Below are 24,219 nucleotides of genomic sequence, written 5' to 3' on the forward strand. Positions count from 1 at the left end.
CTACTTCTTTAATTTAGTTGTGACCATGTTATGTCCTTAATTAGGAACTGTTTTCTACTAACATTTTAATATGAATATTTCCCTATTTTATGAACATTTCTAAATGCCCTTATAGCTGTATAATATTGTATCATATGTAATTGTTTATTTAACTGTATCTTAATTTTACTAATCTAAGATGACTTTGCCATTCAAGTAAAATATTATATTTAAAAATTGCTCTAAAACATATTTAATCACTAACCAAATACATCTATATTAAGTTCTTGTTATTTTACAAATGTAATTTTGGATACAACCTGAAAGACAAGGCAAACATATAAGACCCCTGGAATTCTAGAATTTATATCCTAATAGGGGACAATCTGGAAGCAAACAAACATATACCATGCCAGATAGTGGTGATTTGATATAGAAAAATAAAGCAAAGATTTAATCAAGGATAGGCTGTGATTCTGAGGAATGTGTTAATTGATTGTTGATATGTAAATAAAAACAGCAAGGAAATTAAATAATCAGCTGTATGATTATATGGATAAGAGGTCATGAAAAGGGAACAGGAGATTCAGAAGACTTCTCAGTTTAGAATATTTTTCACAAGATACTGGACAAAATTATTGGGCAAGAATATTAGTTTTAAGTATAATACATACAAATGAATTTAATAAATAATTAATAATTGTTTTAGATCAAACAATTCTTATTTGTATTTATTGTTCAATAAAGCTCTAGTTGAAATGTAATTTTCCCATGAAAATATCTATTTTAGTAATGGTCATATTGAGAAATATTTAGTAACATCAATTCTTTCTGAAACTTTTTTACAGTATTTTAAATTTCACCTAACTGACTCATTTAGAGAAAATAGTATCCACATTGTTGTATCATTCTTATTAATGACCAGAATTGTATTTTTGTGACACAACATTTACTTCACAACGCATGAAAATGTCTGTATTGAAGCATCTGTGACATGCCCAATATTCCCCAGCAGTGCTCACCCCAGAAGTGCTCACCCCAGCAATGCTCACCACTGATGAGCCTATAACTACAAATGTGAAGGGACATAAGCTGATAAAATATGAAAGAATAATGCTTGTTCTGAAAATGAAAGGAATATGAAGAATGTTACTAAGTTTAATGACCCAGAAGAAAATTGTGACTTCCTGATTTAGAGTCATCTCAGAGGAGTGAGATGCTTTTTACACTTGGCTTTTACACTGCTATGTCTTTCTCTCTTATTCCTACTCTCTGAGTAGAAATGGCATTATTAGGTTGATTTATATTACTTATTACACCCCATGGAGTTAGCAGTTGCCATTAAAGTAACATCATCTCTCCTAATCACCCAAGAGGATTTATTTTATTTTGAAGAATGCAAGTTAAGTTTTATTGCTCCTCTCCTATGTAACAGCTCTGAGGGATACAGTCACTTTTAACAATATAAAATATAATAAGATAAAACAAAAACAATCATGTAAAAGTTGGGCAAGGCGAACCATTAGAAGGAAAAGAGCCCCAAGAGAAGGCACAAGAATCAGAGATGCACGATTCATATCTTCAGGGGTACCATGAAAGTACTAAACTGAAAGCAGACCCCTGCAAGCCCTGTGTTTGTTGCTTTTCTGGGGAAGGGGATAACTTTTAATTGTGACTTCTATTTTGCTAGAGGTTATGGGAGTTATAGATTTGTTTAAATTTCTTATCTGATCTTGATTTAACTATGGGAAGTGGTAACTATGAGGAAAATTACGTAGTTTGTATAAGGGTTTGTCCATCTTGTTGATTTTTTAAAAAGAATCAAATCTTTATTTCATTGATTCTTTGTATTGGTCTTTTGTTTCTGTTTTTATTAATCTCAATACTGAGTTTGATTATTTATTGCCATCCACTCTTTTTGGGCATGACTTCTTTTTGTTCTAGAGCTTTCAGGTGTGCTGTTAAGTTGCTAGTAGAAAATCCAGATTTTTGTTTTTGTTTATGTAGGCACTTTGCCTTAGTTAGGGGTTTAGTGCTATGAACAGACACCATGACCAAGACAACTATTTTTTAATTTAATTTAATTTAATTTAATTTTTATTGGATATTTTATTTATTTACACTTCAAATGTTATCCCCTTTCCCTGTTTCCCCTCCAGAAACCCGCTGTCCCACTCTCCCTCTCCCTGCTTCTATGGGGGTGCTTCTCCATCCACCTACCCACTCCCACTTCCCCTCCCTGGCATTCCCCTACACTAGGTCATTGAGCCCTCCCAGGACCAAGGGCTTCGTCTCCCACTGATGTCCAACAAGGCCATCCTCTGGTACATGTGCACTGGAGCCATGGATCATTCCATGTATACTCTTTGGTTGGTAGTTTAGTCTTGGGAACTCTTATAAAGACAACATTTAATTGGGTAGGCTTATAGTTTCAGAAGTTTTGTCCATTATCTTCATGGCAGAAAGCATGGCAGTATGCAGGAAGACATGGTGCTGAGTTCTACATCTTGATCTGTAGGCAGCAGAACGAGACTGTACCACTGGGTGTGGCTTGAGTATATATGAAACCTCAAAGCCCACCTCCAGACTGACACACTTCCTCCAAGGCCACACCTCCTCCACCAAGACCACATATTCGCCATTTCTTATGAGCCTATGGGGGCCAATTATATTCAAACTAGAACACACTTAGTGTTATTAACTTGTTGTGTCCCATAAGTGTGTATAATTTGTGTATTCTTTTTCATTCAGTTGTAGAAAGTGTTTGAATTCTCTCTTAATATCGGTCTTAACACATTGTTTCATTCAATAGAGAATAGTTCAGTTTCCATGTGTCTGTACGTTTGCTGGTCTTCCTGTTGTTGTTGATATCTAACTTTAGTCTGTGCTGATCCAATCAGATGCAGGGTATTATTTCAATTTTCTTGTATTTCTTGTGACTTGCTTTGTATCTGAGTACGTGGATAGTTTGGATAAAGTTCCATGAGGTGCTGAGAAGAATGTATATTCTTTCGTGTTTGGGTAAAATATTCTATAAGTATCTGTTAGGTCCATTTTGGTATATAATGTCTATTAACTCCAGCATTTATCTTGTTTAGTTTTTGTCTAGATGACCTGTCTATTGGTAAGAATGAAGTGTTAAAGTCTTCTACTATCAGTGTATGCAGTCAATAGGTGACTTACGCTGTAGTAATGTTTCTTTTACAAACTTGGGTGCCTTTGTGTCTGTCACATAGATGTTAAGGATTTAAACATATTCTTATGTACTCTTCCTTTGATGAGTATGTTGTGTGTTATGTCTTTCCCTATCATGATTAGTTTTGGGTTAAGTTCTATTTTCTTAAATATTAAATTGTTTGTTCAGCTTGCTTCTTGGTTCATCTGCTTAGAATATCTTTTCCCAGTGCTTTATCACTAGGTACTATCTTCCATTGATGTTGAGATATGTTTCCTGTTTTTACATCCATTCTGTAACTCTATTTTTTTAACTGAGGAATTGAGACCCTTGATATTGATATCTATCAATGACCAATGAGTGTTGATTCCCAATATATTACTATTTTTGGTTTTGGTGGTGGTGGTGGAGGTGGTGTGTGTATGTGTGTGTTTCCCTTCTTTTGATTTTGCTGGTCTAAGATTATTTATTTCATGCTTTTATGGTTGTAGTTATCCTTCTTAGGTTGATTTTTTTTCTCTTCCATAGAACTGAATTTGTAGATAAGATTTGCTTAAATTTATCATGGAATATCTTATTTTATCCCGTTATAGTAATTGAAAGTTTTGGTGAGTAAAATAGTCTGACCTCACATCTATGGTCTCTTAGAGTCTGCAGCACATCTGTTGAGGCCTGTATGACTTTTAGACTTTCCATTGAGAAGAGAGTTATATTTCTAATATATCTGCCTTTATATTTCTTTATTTATTACTTGGTCTTTTTCCCTTTCAGCTTTTACTATTCTTTCTTTGTTCTCTGTGTTTAGTGTTTTGAATATTATGAAGCAAGGGAACTTTCTTTTCTTATCCAATCTATTTGGTAACCTGTATGTTTATTCTACTTTTATAAGCATCTCCTTCTTTATGTTAGGAAAGTTTTCTTCTATGATTTTGTTGAAAATAGTTTCTGGACCTTTGAATTGGGATTCTTATCCTTCCTCTATTCCTATTATTCTTAGATTTGTTCTGTTCACATTGTTCCAGATTTCTTAGATGTTTTGTGTCAGGAGGATTTTAGATTTAACATTTTTTGACTTATGTACTCATTTCTTCTACCACATAGTCAATGCCTGAGATTCTTTCTTCCATTTCTAGTACTCTATTGATGAACCTTGATTCTATAGTTCTCTTTTTCTATCTACAAATATAAAGAGCTCTGTGCTTACCTAATTCTAACAACTAGCATTTATTATTTGAAACATACTATTGACAAAGCAGGTGTTTACCTACTTATCACGTCATTCAGATATAAAACTTATGAACTATACTCATTAAACTGAGTACCCACCTTATTACTCAAGTAGGTAATGTATGGTGTGTCACAGTGTGTCCTACAGTATACACTTTGTCTACACTTCTTTGCTTGCAAATGTTTATTGCAATGACTCATTGTTCTGGAGGAGGCCTCTGGCTTCTGCTGCTCTCTCACTACTAGAAGCTCACTTGAGACTCCTCTGGAATATTTCATTGTTGCCCTGAGTCATGGACATCTTGTGGTTTGGATCAGTAGGAATAATCCCTTTATGAACTCCAGCAGTTCATTAATGGGGTAGCTAATGGGATAGGCCATTCAAAGCCCTAGATCTGGGCCTGAGAGGTACCTAAGTTGGTCAGGCTGCCTGCTGTCCTGCATTCACATTGGCTCTCTGGCAACCCCCATCCACACCTCACTAAAACCAAGACCAGATATACCCTGCTGCCCAGGCAAGGTGTAGGGTCTGTTCTCCTATGTATGGCAACTGGTCTTGGACATAGCCAATTCCCCCATTCTCATGACCTTGAGTGGAGCTCTCTTTTGCCATAGATGATAAGGAAGAAAGGAGAGGAGGAAGATATCTCTCCCTCATCTACACCACTGCACAGTAAACAAATTGCAGGGCCAGTTGCAGGTTGACACCGGCAGAGCCAGCTTACCTGTGCCTTATGCATCAGGGTCAGCTCTATTGTGCTGCCCAAGTGAGGTATAGGACCTGCTCTCTTGAGTACAGCAGTGGGTAAGGGACAGGACCAACTCTCCTGATTTGATGACCTCAGTGGAGGGAACCATCTTTTCTGCCTGACACTGGATAAAGGACAGAATGGAGGGGAAGGGCATCTCTTTCTTGCCTATGTCACTTCACAGCAAACAAGAGGCAGAGCTTCCTCTCCCAGGCTCATGAACTGGGGGCTGGCTCACCCAAAACTCCTGCAATGTGTGATTGGCTCTCTCAAGTACTACAGCTGGCTAGGGGCAGAGGCAGCTCCCCCACCCCTAGGGATAGCTTTCCCATTATATTAAGGTGAGGGGTAGGACTAGTTCTGCACAGTCCTTGAACATCAACTTGTTCCCAGATGGCAACCCAGACTACATACATCTGGCTAGCCTTTGGCAGTAATAAATCTCTGATATTACAAGCCCATAGACCAATATGTGGAGCCTGTAGCATCACAGTCCAGGATCTACCATGGTTCCAGGATGGCATCATCGACTATTCACATCAGGCTTTTCTCACTACCCATGAGTCTCAGTTCTGCTTCTCTTCATTGTGCCTACATCCCTCTGTTTCTCTTCTTTCTTCCATTTTTCCAACATTTATTTGCTCCTTGTAGTGACACCCAAAGTCTCTGAGTGTCTGAGCGCTTCTCATGAGTTGTCTCCAGAGTGCTATGCTACACTCATGCATTACTGTGCCAAGCAGGTGTCAATTCAGGCATGGTCTGACCCTACCCACACTCACGCCACCCATACCAGACATGAGTGGTGCTGGAATGGTGGTCATCTCTGGCTAGCTTCCTGTCTGGGCCTCAATGCCAGTGTGGTCTTTGTCTCCACCTGACTATTTCTCCAGACCAACCCAAGTGGCACCACTTGGGGGTCTTTGTCTCCTGCTTATTCTCTCCCATGGTCTGAGGTCCCAGGTGGGGTTCGTCTAGCCTCTGGCTCATTTCCCTGTAGCTAGAATTTCCAACCTGAATAAGCCTGTACAAAAATCAACACAGTCCAGTTATTATAACTATAAGCTATATGCCTAAATTGGGCAGATCTAGCACTATACTAACTTATTCCTCGACTATAATATCCCTTGTTACTTGAAGTTTCTCCTGGCCACATGGTTCTGGTCCATTGCAGCTTCCTCCTTCTTTTCCTCCATCCTCCCTCATTCTCGTCCTTTCTCTTCCTGCCCCCACTCTGGAATCTCCAGTCCCAACTTTCCCCTCTACTGCCCAATCACCAGCTCTAGCCTATTTTTCCTAGTTAAGTGGTTCACAGGACATCACCAGAGTATTTGATGGACTGCTAGTTGGAGGCAAACCCTAACCCTTTTGAAAAAACAAAATTAACATCAAAATGCAAACAGCATCAGGCCAATCATGTTGTGAGCCTAGCCAGGCCTATGTGGCACTGGATTGGTGGTTGTTTCAGGATAGTTCCCTGTACAGGATCCCTGGCACCAGAGTGGTGGCTTTCTCTGGCTTGCTCTTTGCATGGCTTATTAGGATGCTAATCATTCAGATGTTCACTGAATGTAGACATTGATGACAGCTCCAGAAGAGAATCTTCTGGATATTCATATGATCAAGAAAACTGGCAGCCACAGCTCAACCGGGAACAATGGTTATCACATAGTGAAAAGTCTTTTTAAATTAACAAGAATCTTTATTGGATAGGTTAATGTAATCATAAAAATTATGATTAAAAAACAGAGTCCAGTGTGTTTAGGTATTTAAAAACACTATAGTTCTTTCTATATAGCTGTGATAACACACCTCAACAAAAAAGCACCTTAGGGGAGTAAGATTAATTTAAACTCACAAATCCAGGTGATAATCCATCATTTCAGAGAAGTCAAGGCAGGAACTTCAAATAGCTAGCCACATCATATCAACAGTGAAGAGCAGAGAGGAATGAAAACACACATTTTTAGCACTCAGCCAGTTTTTTTTTTTTCAACACAGAGTCCAAGGTCTGAAACCAGATAACAGTGTAGTTTACTTTTAGACTTGTTCATACCACAATCTTCAAGGTTGACACTCCCTTCCCAGGTGGTTCTAGATTGTGGTAAACTAACAAATTAAAACAGTCACAAAAGGTATGCTGAAGAAAGTGAAAGTATCATGTAGTTAAAAGCTTGTACAGTGGTGAGAGAAATCTTTGTTAAGGATGGGACTGCTTAGCAGACAGTTAAAGAGCAGTGACTCGTTCCCACTTGTACAGGCATTTGTGGTACATCTAGATTTAGAGTGAAATCTCCACATTTGTCTTTGACTTTAAAGACATGATCAAAGAAGGGAGCAGATAGATTTGGAGTCCATACCATGGAGAGGAGTTTTTTCAAGGTGGCAACAAGTAAGAATTTGACTGTATTGTAACTCAGCCACCATCCCCTCTTCCCACCCCACCCCCACCTTGCAGGACAAAAGCAATGCATCTCTGGAGTAGAAAGGTTTGAGACCTTCTACGAATGAAACCATCTTACTTAGAATCAAGGCAGGGCATAAATCTGCTGGATTCCTGGTAGCCTTGTGTTTGATAATTTCAGTAAATTGGTACTGAGTGTTGAAAAGTGGATATTTCTGAGAATGGACTATGGGTACAAGTAAAATTGCTTTGCTGAATTCAATTTTTTATTATTAGTGTATTAAATTTAATATTGACATAAGTAAAATATGTGCTCACCAAGAGAAAGACAAAATATTTGGTCAGCTTTCAACATTTAGTGGTATGGTATGTCCCCAAAACCTATTTAAAGTATGCTTGATTAGCTCACCTCATTTTAAACATGCAGAGGTCCGTCCAAAAGACTGACCTCTTTCTTGTTTTGTCTACATGTAAGTGACAGCTAAGCTGGGTGCCAACATTCATTCCAGCTTATAGGTTAAATGGCAAAACCTAAAGCACGGGGAGTTTGTCATTTTATAAAGAAAGGAAACATGAGAAGAGATAAGGCAGAGACTTAAGTTGAAGAGAAGACTTTTGAACTGATAGAAGTTGAGCATTTGGATATTGCTTAATTTTTTACTAGTTGTTCCAGGGTTACAGATGACTGTTTAATCACCCATAACCCCATTTTCAAATGATCTGTTCAGTCTTTATCTGACCAGGTCTTTTTTCCAGATTTCATTCAGGGTGTCCCTTCCCTGACTATACTGTGTTCTTTTAAGTATCATTATCCTTCTTGGGTCACTCTCTGCAATGAATTCCTTCCCCTTTCCTTGTATCTTCCATGACAACACTCTCCCAGGTTCTCCTTGGCTCACTTGCTCCTCTCCACTCCCCTCCCCTCCCCCTTCCCCTCCCCTCCCCTCCCCTCCCCTCCCCCTCCCCTTCCCCTCCCCTCCCCCCTCCCCTCCCCTCCCCTTCCCTCATCTCCCCTCCCCCCTCCCCTCCCCTTCCCTCATCTCCCCTCCCCTCCCCTCCTCTTCTCTCCTCTTCTCTCCTCTTCTCTTCTCCAGGTCACTCACACTCCTAGTGATTATACTTACTCATATTGTCTTCATCTTGATAGCTCCAAAAACAGTATCTTGATGCAGACTCTGTCCCCATATTCACACACTTTAGCTGGTAGGCAATAGCTCTAGATAGTTTAACAAGATTCCTTACTTTCTTTTTTGCATGTACTCTTAGTGTTTGCTTACCATGTGCTTAGGACTTTATTGATGGGAAGAGACACCATGACCATGGCATGATGCTGGCTTCTAGTTTCAGTGGTTTAGTCCATTATCAACATGGTGAGAAGCATGATGATGTGCTAGCAGACATGGTCCTGGAGCTTGATCCTCAGGGAACAGAAAGAAATTGTGTGTCACATTAGGCATAGCTTGAGCATAAGAAATGCCAAAACCCACCTCCACAGTAACACACATCCTCCAATAGGACCACCTTACTCCAACATGACCATACTTTCTAATAGTGCTGTTCCCTATGGCCAAGCATTCAAACACATGAGTCTATGGGGGCTATTCTTTTTTTCTTATATACTTTTTATTAGGTATTTTCCTCATTTACATTTCCAATGCTATCCCAAAAGTCCCCCATACCCTCCCACCCACTCCCCTACCCACCCACTCCCACGTTTTGGCCCTGGCGTTCCCCTGTACCAGGGCATATAAAGTTTGCAAGTTATGGGGGCCATTCTTATTCAAACCATCACACCATGCTATTGCCAGGGCCTGTATCCTGTCCTTGTTTTAATAAAGTATATAGCTCATCATGTCATGGCTCTACTGAAACTGTCCCCTTTTATTCTGAAGTTTTAAATAAATGCACACTTGTTGCCCCAACTTGCTAATCTTTACTTAATCATAGTGATATGTTGTCACCCACCTATCTCAAGTTCTTCTCCTGAATCTATGTGAATTATACCTTGTAGTGTTTCTAAAACATTCACAAATGACTTTATACTTCCTAGCTTATTCATCTGTATTATCGATGGATCTGTATGTTTTGAATGAAGAAACAGAGTATTCACTGTACTGTAGTCTAAGACTCCAGCATAAATAGTCATACAGATGAACAGATAGACAAAGATATACTCAGTAAATACTGGTAAATAGATGAAGACCAAACATCTGCTAGTTCTACAATTTGGACTTAGAAAAGATAATTATCTTTCCAAAAGATATGCTGTCACAGAGTGGTAGAGCTCAAGTCAGTCATGTTTTATTATAAACCCATGTTTGATCCCTCAGGGACATATTTTATCATATGACCACATGTAGCCAAAACGAGAGATTATGATTTTCAATAGTAACATACAAAAGATATATGCATATTTTAAAATTGCTAACATAAGGCTAACAGTATCATCTATTTTGATTTCCATAAAAATCATTATTTAGTATCCTTCTACAGAAACTTTAATCATTTTGTTTTTATTAATTAATAATAAATGGTTATTCATTTTTTGTTGCTGCAGCAATATCTAAAGCGAATGACTTTTAAAAAATTGGGAAAACTTCTATTCCATCTATAGAGATAGGACAGTTATGTAAGCTGGCAAGTGATAAATCTGAGTGCATAACCAAGAAAGGGTATAGGAAAAGGTAGGGGGAGATCTTTTGCTTTAAATGATAATATAATGCAGAGTCTAAACTACATTGGAAAGCTGGATTATATAGAAAACAAAAGATGTACCAGGCAATGACAATTGTCAAGAAGTGGGAAATTAGGAATTGTATCAGCCAACAAATGAATTATTCTCAAAAAAAAAATAAAACAATAGATGCTAAGATGCTAATGGCAGAGAGGCAGAAAGGAGATGGTGTTTCATGTGTGTGACATGAGAACATATTGTTTTACTGTAAAACACATCCATGTCATATAATGATCCACACCTTCATACCATAAGATGATTCACACATCCATACCATATAATGATCTACTTATCCATACAACTATAAGAACCTGAACACCATACCATGGGATGATTTGTATGTATACACATGTACATATATATGTGCAACATATGCATATATATGTATATATACATATATGCATATATATATATATATACACAAACAGAAAGCACACATATTTTTTCTGATTTTGATATTATGTGTATTGTTGCATATATTTGATGAAGGCTCTGGCAACACAAAAAAACAATTCTCACCTTAAAGGAAATAAACATTTTTCTGGAGCTAAATTTGAGTGATCATGGACTGGAAAACATGCAGCTATGTTACTGTGGGTGCCATATTCTCACATGGAAGCAGCCTTGTGAAGGCTTACAATATCAAAATAAAGAAAATTATAAATCAATATAAAGATACTTTAGTGAAAATATTGGAGAAGTAGTTATAGCAAAATGGGTAATGTGCTTCCATAGCCTCTGAGACTATCTGATGACAGTCTTAGCTTTTGGATCAGATGAAGCTAGTGGTCTGTTCTGTTAATAAATTCCAAAAGGTTTTTTGTTGTGGGAAATAATAAAAAAGAATCCACACTACTGCCTGTAATGTATCGATGGGCTGGCCGGCCAGACACTGGCAGGCAATGGCCAGCCTGTTCTCATCTTTGGAGAATCTCTGACTCAGCTCCAAAATCTCTATAGTCAGCTCCCTAAGTGCCCAGTGGCGGGTCATTACCACTCCAGCCCCATGCTTCAAAACTCCCACAACCTTTTGTGGTGTATTTCTGCCAAGCCCATGCTTTTTCACCATACCTTTCTCTCTGGAACCCAGTTGAGCTGCAGTGTGAAGGAAAACGCCACACAAACTTATTTCAGAATCAATGGTAACTGAATTGCTGGGTGCATCAACTAGTATCCTAATCTTGTAAACCGTACTAAATCTAAATTCTCCGGTGGCAAATTCCAGTGCATTTGTCATCTAAATGAGGAAACACTATTACCTACATCTTGTCCTCTTGTTGTCTGTATTAGTCAGGGTTCTCTAGAGTCACAGAACTTATGGATAGTCTCTATATAGTAAAGGAATTTATTGATGACTTACAGTCTGCAGCCCAATTCCCAACAATGGTTCAATAGTAGCTGTGAATGGAAGTCCAAGGATATAGCAGTCACTCAGTCTCACACAGCAAGCAGACAAAGGAGCAAGAGCCAGACTCCCTTCTTCCAATGTCCTTACATCGTCTCCAGCAGAAGGTGTAGCCCAGATTAAAGGTGTGTTCTACCACACCTTTAATCCTGGATGACCTTGAACTCGGAGATTTAATCTTCTGGAGTCTATAGCCACTATGCCTCAAGATCTCCATACCAAGATCCAGATCAGAAACTTCTATCTCCAAGCCTCCAGATAAGGGTCACTTGTGAGCCTTACCAATTCTGGATTGTAGTTCATTCCAAATATAGTCAAGTTGACAGCCAGGAATAGCCACTACACTGTCCACATCAAAAAAGCCCCTATGTCTCCTGCCTCCCCTTTTCTTCTGTCCAAGCCAGAAGTCCTACCTACTCTCCCAGTGATTGGCTCCTTTATTCATTAGGGGAAATTTCACAAGAAGTCACCTGAATGTGTGATTAATTCCTTGTTCCAGACAACCCCTCCTGGGAAAACAGAATTAACATTAAAATACAAACAGCACCAGGGCCATCCACAACAGGTTTTTAATCTATTAGTCATGGGATGTTAGGCCTCCTTGCCTTCTTTTACCAAGCAGCACCATGGATAGCTACAGAAATGATGTGGCCAAGATGCTGCTTGCTGCTCACCTTCTGATACAGAGCTGCAAAGGAAAAGGAAGGACTGGAGGTCAAAAGTGGGGTAGTCTCCTCTCATGATGGTGAAAGAATACTGATGCTAGACAGCCAGACACCCTTCTGGGTGTGTCACCTGCCGTACAGGGTGGTGAAAAAGAGGGCAGTTAACATTGCATGATTGGGGCCATGTATGTGAACGAAGTGGGGAGGGAGGAGGAGAAGAGAGAGAGAGAAGTCTTACACAATAATTTTGGAGTCCAGGCTATGGCTCATCTACCATCTTGAATGGGTAGCTTCTAAGATCACTTCATCTGTCTTTGTTCCCATCATCAGCAATAAAGAGAAATTCAACAAGAGCCTGGAAGAGCAAATGTGTATGAATTTATAACCATACTGAGAATTCCATACATACAACTTTGGTTGCAACAGCCCAGACCAGAAGCCACATCCACACCAAAGGGGACTGATAGCATCATCCTAACTACAGCCCTTTATTCTAGAAAAAATAAAAGGAGCCAACTATTTTTACCCATATTTCTTGTCACTTTTAGAGTCACATTATAAGGCTTTTAGACAGAAGGAAAGAGAAGAAAAGCAATTTTAAATATTAGATGCAATTTTCCTCATCTTTGAACTAAAAAACAATATGCAGTAAGAACTGAAATAAGTGACCATGTTCTGAGGTACCCTGAACTAATTTTCTTTCACATTCCCTAGAGAATAAGATGATTGTCAGTTTGAATTAATTGTTTGATCATTGATTGATTGTACTGGCTCTTAACTCTAAGACCACGTCAGCTGTACCATTGATCTAGATGCCATTCCTGCTATCTTTAAAAGTCACATCTATTTATTTAATTGTGAGTGTGGGTGCTGGGTGTGTGAAGGTTAGCAAACACTTGCAGGAATTGGTTCTTTCCTCATAGCTTCTGGTGATTGAACTCAGGGCATTGGGCTTGCTCACACAGCTTGCATACCCACTGGACCGCTCTCTAGGTTTTTATTTTCTAAGATGAGTCTCACTAAGAAAGAAGACTGAATTTCTAATGAAATACTACACATGAGCTTGAGTAGTAAGATCTTCCAAAGACACGCAGAATCATGTGGAAGGAGGGAGATCGGTTAGCTATACGTTGATGGCTAAAATGATGTTTCAGAAAACAACTTATTGAGGCAAAGACATAGCCTTAGAGTTTGTGGCCATATTCAGTTCTGAGCACTTGAATTGTGTGTGCTATACTTCTGCCCAATTAAGATAATGCACTTTTATCCACAGCATAAAGTACGGTGAGGCTATTTTATTGCTTTTTACCAAGATTTGGTTATTTATTTTGGTAACATGTGCCCTGTGATTTCTACAAGTATTTGATATATTTTGAATGTTGTGCTTGCTTTATCTCAAACAATTTTTAAAACTTCAGAAACTGTGGTTTTATATGAACAGGTAGCTGTTTCTCCCATCCTCTCTAGAACTATTACATAACACAGGGACAAACTTGCTCAGAAATAGCTACATGACTTTCTCGGGGACATGTCAAATAAACACTTGACCTCAGCCTTGATTCAAGAGCCCATAGAAGAATGAAATGATTTATTGGGATTCTTCATGACAGGGTTGAAACCAGGGCCATCTGCAGACTACTAAGCTAGCCATCCAGTAGTATTCTGTCCCATATCACTCTCAGGCAACAGCAAAGATGAGGAAAGTATGCATTTCAGAGTGCTACCTAGTGTTGCAGTGCAGAAATAACTGGAGGCTCACAGGACATAGGCTGAGCCAATTCCATTCAGTGATTCTGAGGGTCTCAGGCAAACCTGCCTGACCTTTGCAAGGATGTCTTGCTTTGCTTCAGTTAGGCACCAGGCACAGGGAAGTGGTCATTTGCTACAAGACAGAATTGATCTGGCTAGGCTTTGGAGATAATTCTTCATTGAAAAATAATAATAAATCAAAATATCTTGCAACTTCAGGTTCCTTCAAGATTCCATCTGGAGTTCTTAACACTGTCTCTGACCCGCCTTGACTAGCATTATGAGCTGGTACTCGGGAATTTGTTGTCCCCTGAACACTGGCTTCTCTGTCCCTACTGTTCATGCTAATTTCTACATGCAACTGTTTGGAATTTGAAGTTTGCTTGTCTTGTGACTACCTATCTTGGAGTGTTCTGGTTTAACTCTCTCTTCTCAGATAATCGAAGGGGCAGTAATGGAAAATAAAAATAATTTTGCTTCTCTATTTGCCTTTTTTGTGTCAATAATCTCAATTGAGATGCAACCAGAATTTTTTATTCCAACTCTAGGGTGGTTGTTGCTGTGTATATATAACAGCAATTGGTTTAGAAACATTGATATTCATGTTTGCACTGTGTACAGTGCCTGAAAATAGTCTGAATTATGAAAACTACAAACTCCAGCAACTATAGCATAACACTAAAATATGAACAATTTCCAATGATGGTATTTATAAAAATAGCCAAGAACTCACAATAGGCTTAAGCAAGAATCTATTTTCCCGTATAATTAAGCATGGTTTTATTATATCAAACACTAAATTTTAACTCAATTTTATTTTTAGTATAATACTTCATATTTCTATTAAATTATACTTGAATTTTTTTTCAAGAGTCAAATGTATTAGCTCTATTGTAAATACTCTTGCAAATCCGGATGTCTGGGTTGAACACATCTGACTTTGCCTCTGCTAGAAAGGTGAAAATTGGGTATCTGGCAAATACAGAGAACAGAATCAGAGCCACACACGTGTAACCACTGTGTATGGCAGAGGTGCAGCTAAGGTGCTGCCAGGAAATGATGCTTTCAAAAGCTATCCTAGATCAATTGGATATCCAGTTAGAAAATATAAATCTTGACTCCCTTTTCACCCTGTATGAGATCAATTGCAGGTAAACTGTTAATAAAATGCAGAAGTGAAAAGACCAAGAGATATCAGACGGGGGTATCTTAATGCCCTCTAAGTAGACATAATCTCCCAAATAGAAAACAATGTATATGAGTACACACAGCACCTCTGAGGTAGAAGAGGAAGAGAAAAGGGTGATTTCCACTGGACAGAAGTCCTGACTGGGTACCTCATAGTAAAGGGTGTGCAAAAAGGGGCTGAAAATAGTTACAGTGCTCAGCATCACATACCACAGGAAAAAATGAAAATGACTTTTCCACCATAAAATATCTTTTAAAATATCATTAGAAGGAAGGAAAAATAGAAATTACAGTTAATTCCAGAAAGATATGGAGTTTAAGATAAAGGATCAATACTACATGTTAATACTACAGTCATATACTACATATTAATACATGTGTTCTTTCTATTTAATTTTTTGGCAGTCTCTATTAAAGTAAATGGATACTTGGTGACCCAGAAAGATGGACTTAAAGTCAATGGTCAGCCTACACATTTACAAGGAAATACATGTGTGTGTATATTTGATTATCTACATATGTATACATACATTAATTTATATGTGTATTATGTATGGATATTTACATGGGTATCTCTCTAAGATAGATAATTGTCAAATGAACCCATGTTCCATCACAATGAAATGAAAAGATAGACATCTGCAGAGTAAGTTAATGAAGCTTTCTTTCTACAGCAACAAAAGTACGTTGTATCCTAGTGAAAGTTTCTATACTCAAATGCAAAAGCTATATTGTTTCCTTTGTATCAGGTTTCTAACTGATTCGTGCAGAATTCCTGTATGGTAATAAATGTGCTGGTTATTTGGGGAAAGGTAGTAATCAGTGAGGATCATAACAAATTCTTCTGATTCTAGTTGTATCCCTGAGTATGAATGATTTCAAGGAACAGCTAGCCTTGGAAAAATTCATCCAACTCCTTCTCTAATGTTAGTTCATTTTACAGTATATATGCTATTCTTAAACTATACTTTTTAAAGTTGAATGTCTTATATATGGCAATCTATAATTGAGGTGCTAAATATTACTTTTATGATTCTAAAACTTACTTAAATTCCATAAAACCTCATAGAAATCACTAGAAGAATTCTCTTCCCACGGTGATGAAAGGAAACAAAGAAGCCAGCTGTGAAACCTAGCCTTGCCACTACAAGCGATCTTCACAGATGATCTGAGTTTGGAACTCATGGTTCCAAGCACATCACTGACACATTGATGGCTTTACAGTGACCTCATGGGGCAAAAAAACAGTGAACACATATGAAGTAGCAAAAACAGCCCTACCACAAAATAATGATTCAGTAAATGCTGGTTATTATTAGTTTTTTATTGGCATGGTAGCAAAACTATATAGTGTGTTCCAGATCTATAAAATAGAAACAGAAGTAACTAAGAACAAGTTAGGCAACTCTGATAAGCCACTCCTAGCTCCTGTGTCTTCATTTAGAAGCCTTTAAGTACAGCAACAGTGACTGGGGACATGTGGACTGATGTCAACAACAAGGAATTTGACTACTGTTTCCATACTATCTGCCACGCCACTGTATGGTCATTAAGAAATTCTTAGCAGTCCAGTCCAGGTATGCTAGGGTCACTGTGATCACAAGCACAGTCAGTATCCCACTGGGATACAGCAAAAGTTTGTGACCCAAACCTGCACCATGTTCCCAGGGAGTCAGGTATGGTCTCTGTCCAGTGGGTGCTGGGAGTTTAACACAGATCCTTTAGATGGGAAATCAATGTTCTTAACATTTGTGCCACCTCTACAGCCTCAATTAATGTATTTTAAATTAAAAATCAATGTCTAATTTTGTTTTAAACATCACTGAAAAGGTAAGTTATAGAGGGCCCAAATCAGTATTTTGTGCATGATACACAAGTCTTTTGATATGGTAGACTTACATAATACAGTGACAGCCATGTACAATGTCAGGCTAATACAAATGAATAGTAATGATAATAAGAGCAGAATTATAATAGTGATGTACTAAATATTTTTAATGTCTACTTTAACCCAACATAAAGTTTACTGATAATACTTCACTGTGCTTATAAAGATGCTTATAAAGATGTAATGGCACAAGATCATGAGAAGATAAAAAGCCTGTGATAAAAACGAAGGCATGCTCGTTTTAGGTGATTTGCTTTTCTTTGAGTCCCAAGAACTCCATACAGGGTGAAAATCCATGGACCCTCTGAAGCAGTATTTAAATATGTTAGACCATTGAAAGGAATCATTTCAGTTGGAAAGTTGTACAGTACCTGGATTTTGAGAACATGTGACACCTCTGTGCTTGTGTAGCACACTGTGGGTACTTTGGTGTTGTCGGTTTACCTCAAACCTTGACTCTAAAGAAATAGTAATCACATCCAAAAGTAGTCTTCTTTACTATATTAAGATATTTAACATTTCTTTCTAAAGATAAAGGAGGCATCTTGGTCCCTACAGTGAAACTACATGCAGGAAAGTCTTATGATATCCACACCCTTTCTTTCACTGTACTTTGTTATGAAATCCAGCAGATTAGAGATTTGGATCATATTTTTTTTCTTTTGCAAGAGGAAGGGGAACTGCATCGGTGATGCAATTGAAAGAAATGAAGGTCGCTAGACCAGGATACTGAGAGATAAGTCGATAACTGTGACAATGTGAAAGCTATGTCTCCGATAGTCTCAAGTAGTTGAATTCTCAGCCCCTAGTTGGTGGTATTATTTGTGGAGTCATAAAAGATATGGCCCTTTTTAAGACCCTGGAGGTGGGCTTTGGATTCATTCTCTTTTGTGCTTATGATTCAAGACATGAATTCTCAGCTTCTGCTGAGTCAACATGCCTGCCATCTAGCCTGCTCCTCTAACATGCCTCTGCTCCTCCATCATGGATTTTAACTTTCTGGAATCATAAGTCCAAATAAGCTTTCTTCTATATGTTGCCTTGGTCAAGGTGCATTATCACAGTGACAAAATGAGGCCACAACAGGATATTTACAGAAAGGATCTTTGAGTGGGTAAGGAGAGTGTGTTCTGTGTTGCTGCTGACCATAAAACCATAGAGTCAAGGAAACGGAGTCACAAGTAGTCAGCCATGCACTTTGACTTGAAAGAACAGCTTATTGATAACCATGAGAGAGCCAGGCATGATGACACTCACCTTCTGTCTCTGCAGGAGGATCATAAGTTCAAGATCAGCCTGGACTACATACCCAGGGCCTGTCTCAGAACCAAACTAAAACCAAAACTCCACAAGGCATATCATTACTAAAGATTAGTTAGATGGTGAATTGGTCCTTCTCCATTGTTGTAATAAAATACCCTAACCAAAAGCTATTCAGGAAAAAAAAATAGGTTACTTTAGCTTACAATTCCAGTGGGGATACAATCCATCATAGCAAAGTAGGGCATTGTGGAAGAAGCAGTAGGTCTGCCTAGTAGTCAGGAAACAGAAAAACCACATTTTCTTTACACAAAAGAAACAGAACACAAGAAAGGAAGTTGGATAAGGCTCTAAACCCTAAAGTTCATGACCAGTGACATACTTCTTCCAACAAGGCTCCACCCCTAAAGGCTCTTTAATCTCCCTGAACAGTGCCATCATCTTGGAACCACATGTTCAAACACATAAGCCCATAGAGGATATTTCTCATTCAAAGTATAATATATGGCACTCCTACATAAGGCAAACCATTAGGATACAGGACTTTTATGTACCTTCCCTTGAAATGGAGCAATATATCAAAGGTGAAGGTTACCACCATTTATCTATCAGGACTGCAGAGGATCCACCTACAGGAAATAGCAACAAGTATTAGCATGGATCCACCTCACTTCATCTAGTCTTCTCTCCCCTAATCTTTTGTTGTGAGTTCCATTTTTCTTACATGCTGCTGTCTCCTACTGGTGCTATTGCTCTTTCTTTTTCATACATCACTCACTTCAGAGTAAGAGAGACAGATACTGACATGCTCAGCAGGGGTCAGAGCATAAGGAATTTTATACCTATCACCAATGGTTTATTCTAATCCCCGTTAGGATAATCTATCCCCTGAGCCTCTTGATCCATCTCTTCTCTGCTTATTGTCTCCACTCCTTTCCCCCCAAATGTCCTTGGACAAAACACTATGCTAAAAGCAGTGTCACACGAGCAATGGAAACACTCAGAGTATCTTTAGATCATCAGCCAGAGCTGGTTTACTTAAATGTCTTTCTACCCATGCTACATCAACCACATCAATTAATTTTTAAAGAAATCATTAAATAAAGTTAGTAATTATTTACATGCAGTGCACGTGTTCTTGTGCACATCATTATATTTTAATTTACTTTTTAACAAGTAAGCCAATATGACTTTTAAATTATTTCCCACCTGTCATGAAGGCTAATAAAGTAATCTACTAATTTATGCTGTATCAAATGTACCCCCTCCCTCTCCTTTTATTTAGGACTATGGACATTCCAATGACATAGCTCTACAGAAAATAAAACTCAGAGGGAAATGTGTTTAGCTTCCTTGCTTTTCAGCTCATACACATAACTTGTCAGTGGGAGGGGAGAAGAAATACTTTGGAAGTCTGAAAACAAAGAAGCAACACACCCGGTGTTTCTTTATTGTTAGTCTTTAATTGTGCTATATAAGGCATGAAGACAATGAAGCAAATTATCTCAGAATGTAATTAATTACCTGTGATCTGCATCATCAGAGAATTCAATTATGTTTTCTTTTTGGTGTAGTGGATTAGGATCGGCCCTTTATAAAGGCTGTAAACCAGGGTGTTTACATAATTCTCTGTCTCTTAGCTAATGGCATTAAATGTCATTAAATAGAATCCTTGTTCCATGGACCACAAAGGATGATGTGTCATACGTCAACACATAGGAATATAAAGATTTTGAGGAGGAAAAATCTTTTCTGTTAATTTGCTATGGGTTTGGGAGTTTTTCTTGGCTCAAACAATATGGTTTTGCTACTTTTACATTGCCATGAATGGCATTCCAGAAGGACGACTTAAAATGTTTACTTCTGGGCTCATGGGTTTGGAAGTTTTAGTTCATCATAGTTGTGAAACCAAGGCAGAGCAAATCCGTTCACATCATGGTGGAAGGGATTCAGAGTGAGTCACATCTGCAACCGTACCACCCTCAGGGTGCCAATCACTGATGGCAGAAGCTTAGCAACATCAGGCCTGTTTAGTGTTTTGATGGAGGAGAATGCAAGGTTCAGAAGAAACTCTGCTCCTAATGACCTATTTCTTCTAGCTCTGCTCTGCTCCTTACATTTCCAGAATATCTCCCAAACATTACCACTGTCTGAGGACCAAGCTTTCAAACCATGAGATGTCATAAGTAAACTATAATGTGTGTGTGTGTGTGTGTGTGTGTGTGTGTGTGTGTGTGTGTCAAGGCATATGTGGAGAGGTTCTAAAATAACTTGGTGAAGTCGGTTCTTTCCTTCTACCACATTGTTTCCAGGAATCTAACTCAGCTCATCATTCTTGACAACATGTAGCCTTATGTAGTTATACTACCAATTTTGAAATATTTAATTAATCTCATCAACTACGGTTACTCTCTGTGGCTCCACCATAATAGAGATTTCCTTAGCAAATATCAGCCTTGGGGTTTTCATAACACTGAGAGGCTACCTGTTGGCCCTGCAATATAGTTCTCTCTGTGATATGTTTGGTATTTTCATATTATCTTTTAATCCCCTTTAACAGGACAAAGAAACACCACTTCTGTATTTTCTAGTTAATAATGACAATAACCCTGAGTAATTTTATATTTGGGGGTGTTTTGTTTATTTTTAATATTTTATTTACTATTTTATTTGGTTTTAAATATTTTCTTTATTCCTGAGAATGTCATACATAAATCAAATGAAATATAATCATATAACACCTTATCATATCAATCATATCATCATATCACCTCTATCTTCCTGTTCAATTACCCTAACAAAATATCTTCTTGTTCATTGAGATGTCATTTTGACGGAATATAACCAATTAATTGGTTTTAGTGATCAACACCATGATCATGGTGTCAATAAATCCTTCACATAACAGAACACTGTTCTTATTTTTAATAATTTAAGTTAGCTACAGAGTATTCCAATTCATCATATAACCTTAATCCATTTTTAGCACAGATTTTCCATTGTTTTGTAATTACTTTAATTCCTAGTTACATTAACTAATTTGCCCATGTATCCTGATTTGATTTGTGAGGGGTTGAACCAATGTATTGACCCAAAATGAGGCCCATAAAGTAAAGTCTGTCAGAGTCAGCTGCCCACACGAGCCATCCTTTTATGTGTCTACCCATCCTGAAATTCTCTGTGACCTGCATGCACTTTGTTTTAAAGAAGATATACATCTTAATTTACTTAACCCAGAAAGCAAGATGTCAGCCTGAGATATACTCACATATATACAGATGACTTTCAACTTAAGGAAGCATTCTTGGTTGTGGATTTGTCTTTGACTAGCACTCATAAGAGTATTGCCTGTGGTAAATGGATCATTAAACACAGAACAAAAGAATTATGTAAGGAAAGTTTGAAAATTATGACGTAAAATACAAGAACAGAATGGGAAAGATTAGCAATAGATGCGAAAAAGCAACTGCTGTACTTAGTAAGACATGTGTGACTTAATGTCAAAGGTGAATTTCATATTCACACAATGACTTGCTAAATTTTGTGCATAAAATTACTAGTGTTACCCACATGGTAGTTGTTGACTAAGATGATCTGTAGGACTTTGTTTCTACCTCTACCATGGGGTGAAACAATCTCCCAACGAGCTTTAGAATATTGTACACTGGACACATGGTAATCTCACTAGTATTCTATTGGCTGGAATTTTCAGCATCTGAACACAGTATACAGTGTCCTTTGCTCTTCTTCGGTATTTTCTCACTACATTGAAACTATCTCATTTACATTGAAATGGTGAGGGTACTAATCTGAAGCAGCTTGAAATTACTTTTCTTTGATTTTTGTATAACTTTATACATATTTCTTCCCTGACTACTTGCTTTTCCTCTTTCCTTCTTCCTTTCTTCCTTCTTTCCGCTCTTCCTTCCTTTCCTTTCCTTTCCTTTCCTTTCCTTTCCTTTCCTTTCCTTTCCTTTTCTTTCCTTTCCTTTTTCTTCTTTTCTTTCTTTTTAAAAGTATTATTATTGTTCACTCTTCCTTTTCTTTCCCCTCTTTTCCTCATTTTTTTTTCTCAATTGTCTTTTTTCCCCAAGCAGATATTATTCTAAATTTCCGAACAACTTATGTCAGCAAGTCTGGCCAAGTTATCTTTGAAGCGAGATCCATTTGCATTCACTACGTCACCACCTGGTTCATCATTGATCTGATTGCTGCCTTGCCCTTTGACCTCCTGTATGCTTTCAATGTCACAGTGGTGAGTAGACATCTTCCACGTGGCCTTTAAAGTTTTGTGTTTGATGTTCATGTATTTGCTGCTAAATGCTCCCTGTGGTTTGTGACCTCTTTAATAAGGACGTGGAGATACTTAGTGACGTACAGGCCAGATTCTCCACTTGAGGGAGTGAATTCTTTCTGATCTCTTCCTTCAATACTCAAGCAGAGACCGCATATACAGGAAGAAAGCCTGAATCGGTCATAAAGTTTGACTCACTAAACAAATCTTATGATACCAAACCCCCTTTAGGGATCGTCACTTTAGATTTCTAAAAGGAAATTGGCTGGAGAATTTGGTGTAGAAATGCAAATATATATATTTCTCTTTCTGTGATCTCTAACTCTGTCTCTCTTTATAATTTTATTATACATTTTGCTAGCTAACTGAAGGCTGATCAGACAAATGGGAATGCTGGAATTAGAGGAAGGGAATTCAGTCACTTCAATAACATAACCCCAATACAAAATGAGATTCCTGAGTTGATTAACACTTGTACTTTCTATTCTTTCTTCTTTCGAGCTTCTTATCATGCCTCCTCACAAGGAAGAAAGTGTTCCATTTGCACTAGCAATCATTTTTACATTCAGTGACGGACATTTTTAAAAACTGTCAAGTACTTTCTTATAACCAGAGAGATGTTTAGGAAGACCACTTTTGATTGGGCATATGTTTGTTGTTATTGTTGTTTTGTTGTGTTTTTTTATTATGGTAACCAATGTTAGCCTGTAAAAACAAATGTACTAAATATTAGTTCAAATGAAACAAATTCCCTTATCAGTTGATAGCTCTTCATATACATCATACCCTTTGTGAAGACTTTAATGACTGGTTTCCAAGAGTAGCCAAGTGATCAGAGTTTCAAGTTCAGATATTATTGGCTTCGAGGTGAACATACACATTCTCTCCAACTTCTCCATGCAGACGTACATGTGTGTTAATTGCATATAATCTAAGAATTTTTTGTTTCTGTCTTTTTTTTTTTTGAGTTGGGAGATTGAGGGTACTGCCATCGGGATGAGAGCTACCCAGAAAACCTAGCACATAATATCAATTGGCATGATATGGGATAGTTACCTGGGCTTTCTAAAGAAGTTTCAAGAGTGAATTTGTCTAGATAAGTACCAATAATGACAGTGAAGTGACTTCAAGGAAGGATTTTACAAAGCTCCAAAATAATCTAAGGAGTATATGTTACAAAGGTTTATTAAAGTATTCTAAATTCTCTGGCCAAATTAGCAAATAAATTCTGTTTAACACAATCTGATTTTAAATTAACTTTCAGCTTTGCTACTGAATATTAATAGAATTCTTATTCTCTATTTTTTTCTGGATACTGAAATAGGATAATTTCAAATATGTACATGTAATATAGGATAATAAATATATACAAGAACTATTCAGTGTATGTTTTTATACTGTTAACATCATCATTGCCTAAATTAACAGGTGAGATTCTCTTACTTGGTGACCACTTCAACAATCCCCTCCTCCTTCTGCTCAGTGTCTTGGGGATCTTACATAAG

At 37.8% G+C, this 24,219-nt stretch overlaps 1 protein-coding gene across 1 annotated transcript in view; it reads left to right on the forward strand.

The window, feature by feature from the left end:
* Positions 1–24,219, forward strand: part of Kcnh8 (potassium voltage-gated channel, subfamily H (eag-related), member 8) — a 376,486-nt gene that overhangs the window by 209,316 nt on the left and 142,951 nt on the right. The window contains exon 6 of the mRNA NM_001031811.2: positions 22,518–22,675. Within this exon, the coding sequence (NP_001026981.2) occupies positions 22,518–22,675 (158 nt within the window). The remainder of the gene's footprint in view (positions 1–22,517; positions 22,676–24,219) is intronic.

Source organism: Mus musculus, chromosome 17 (assembly GCF_000001635.26).
Source record: "Mus musculus strain C57BL/6J chromosome 17, GRCm38.p6 C57BL/6J".
Taxonomy (NCBI): Eukaryota; Metazoa; Chordata; class Mammalia; order Rodentia; family Muridae; genus Mus; species Mus musculus.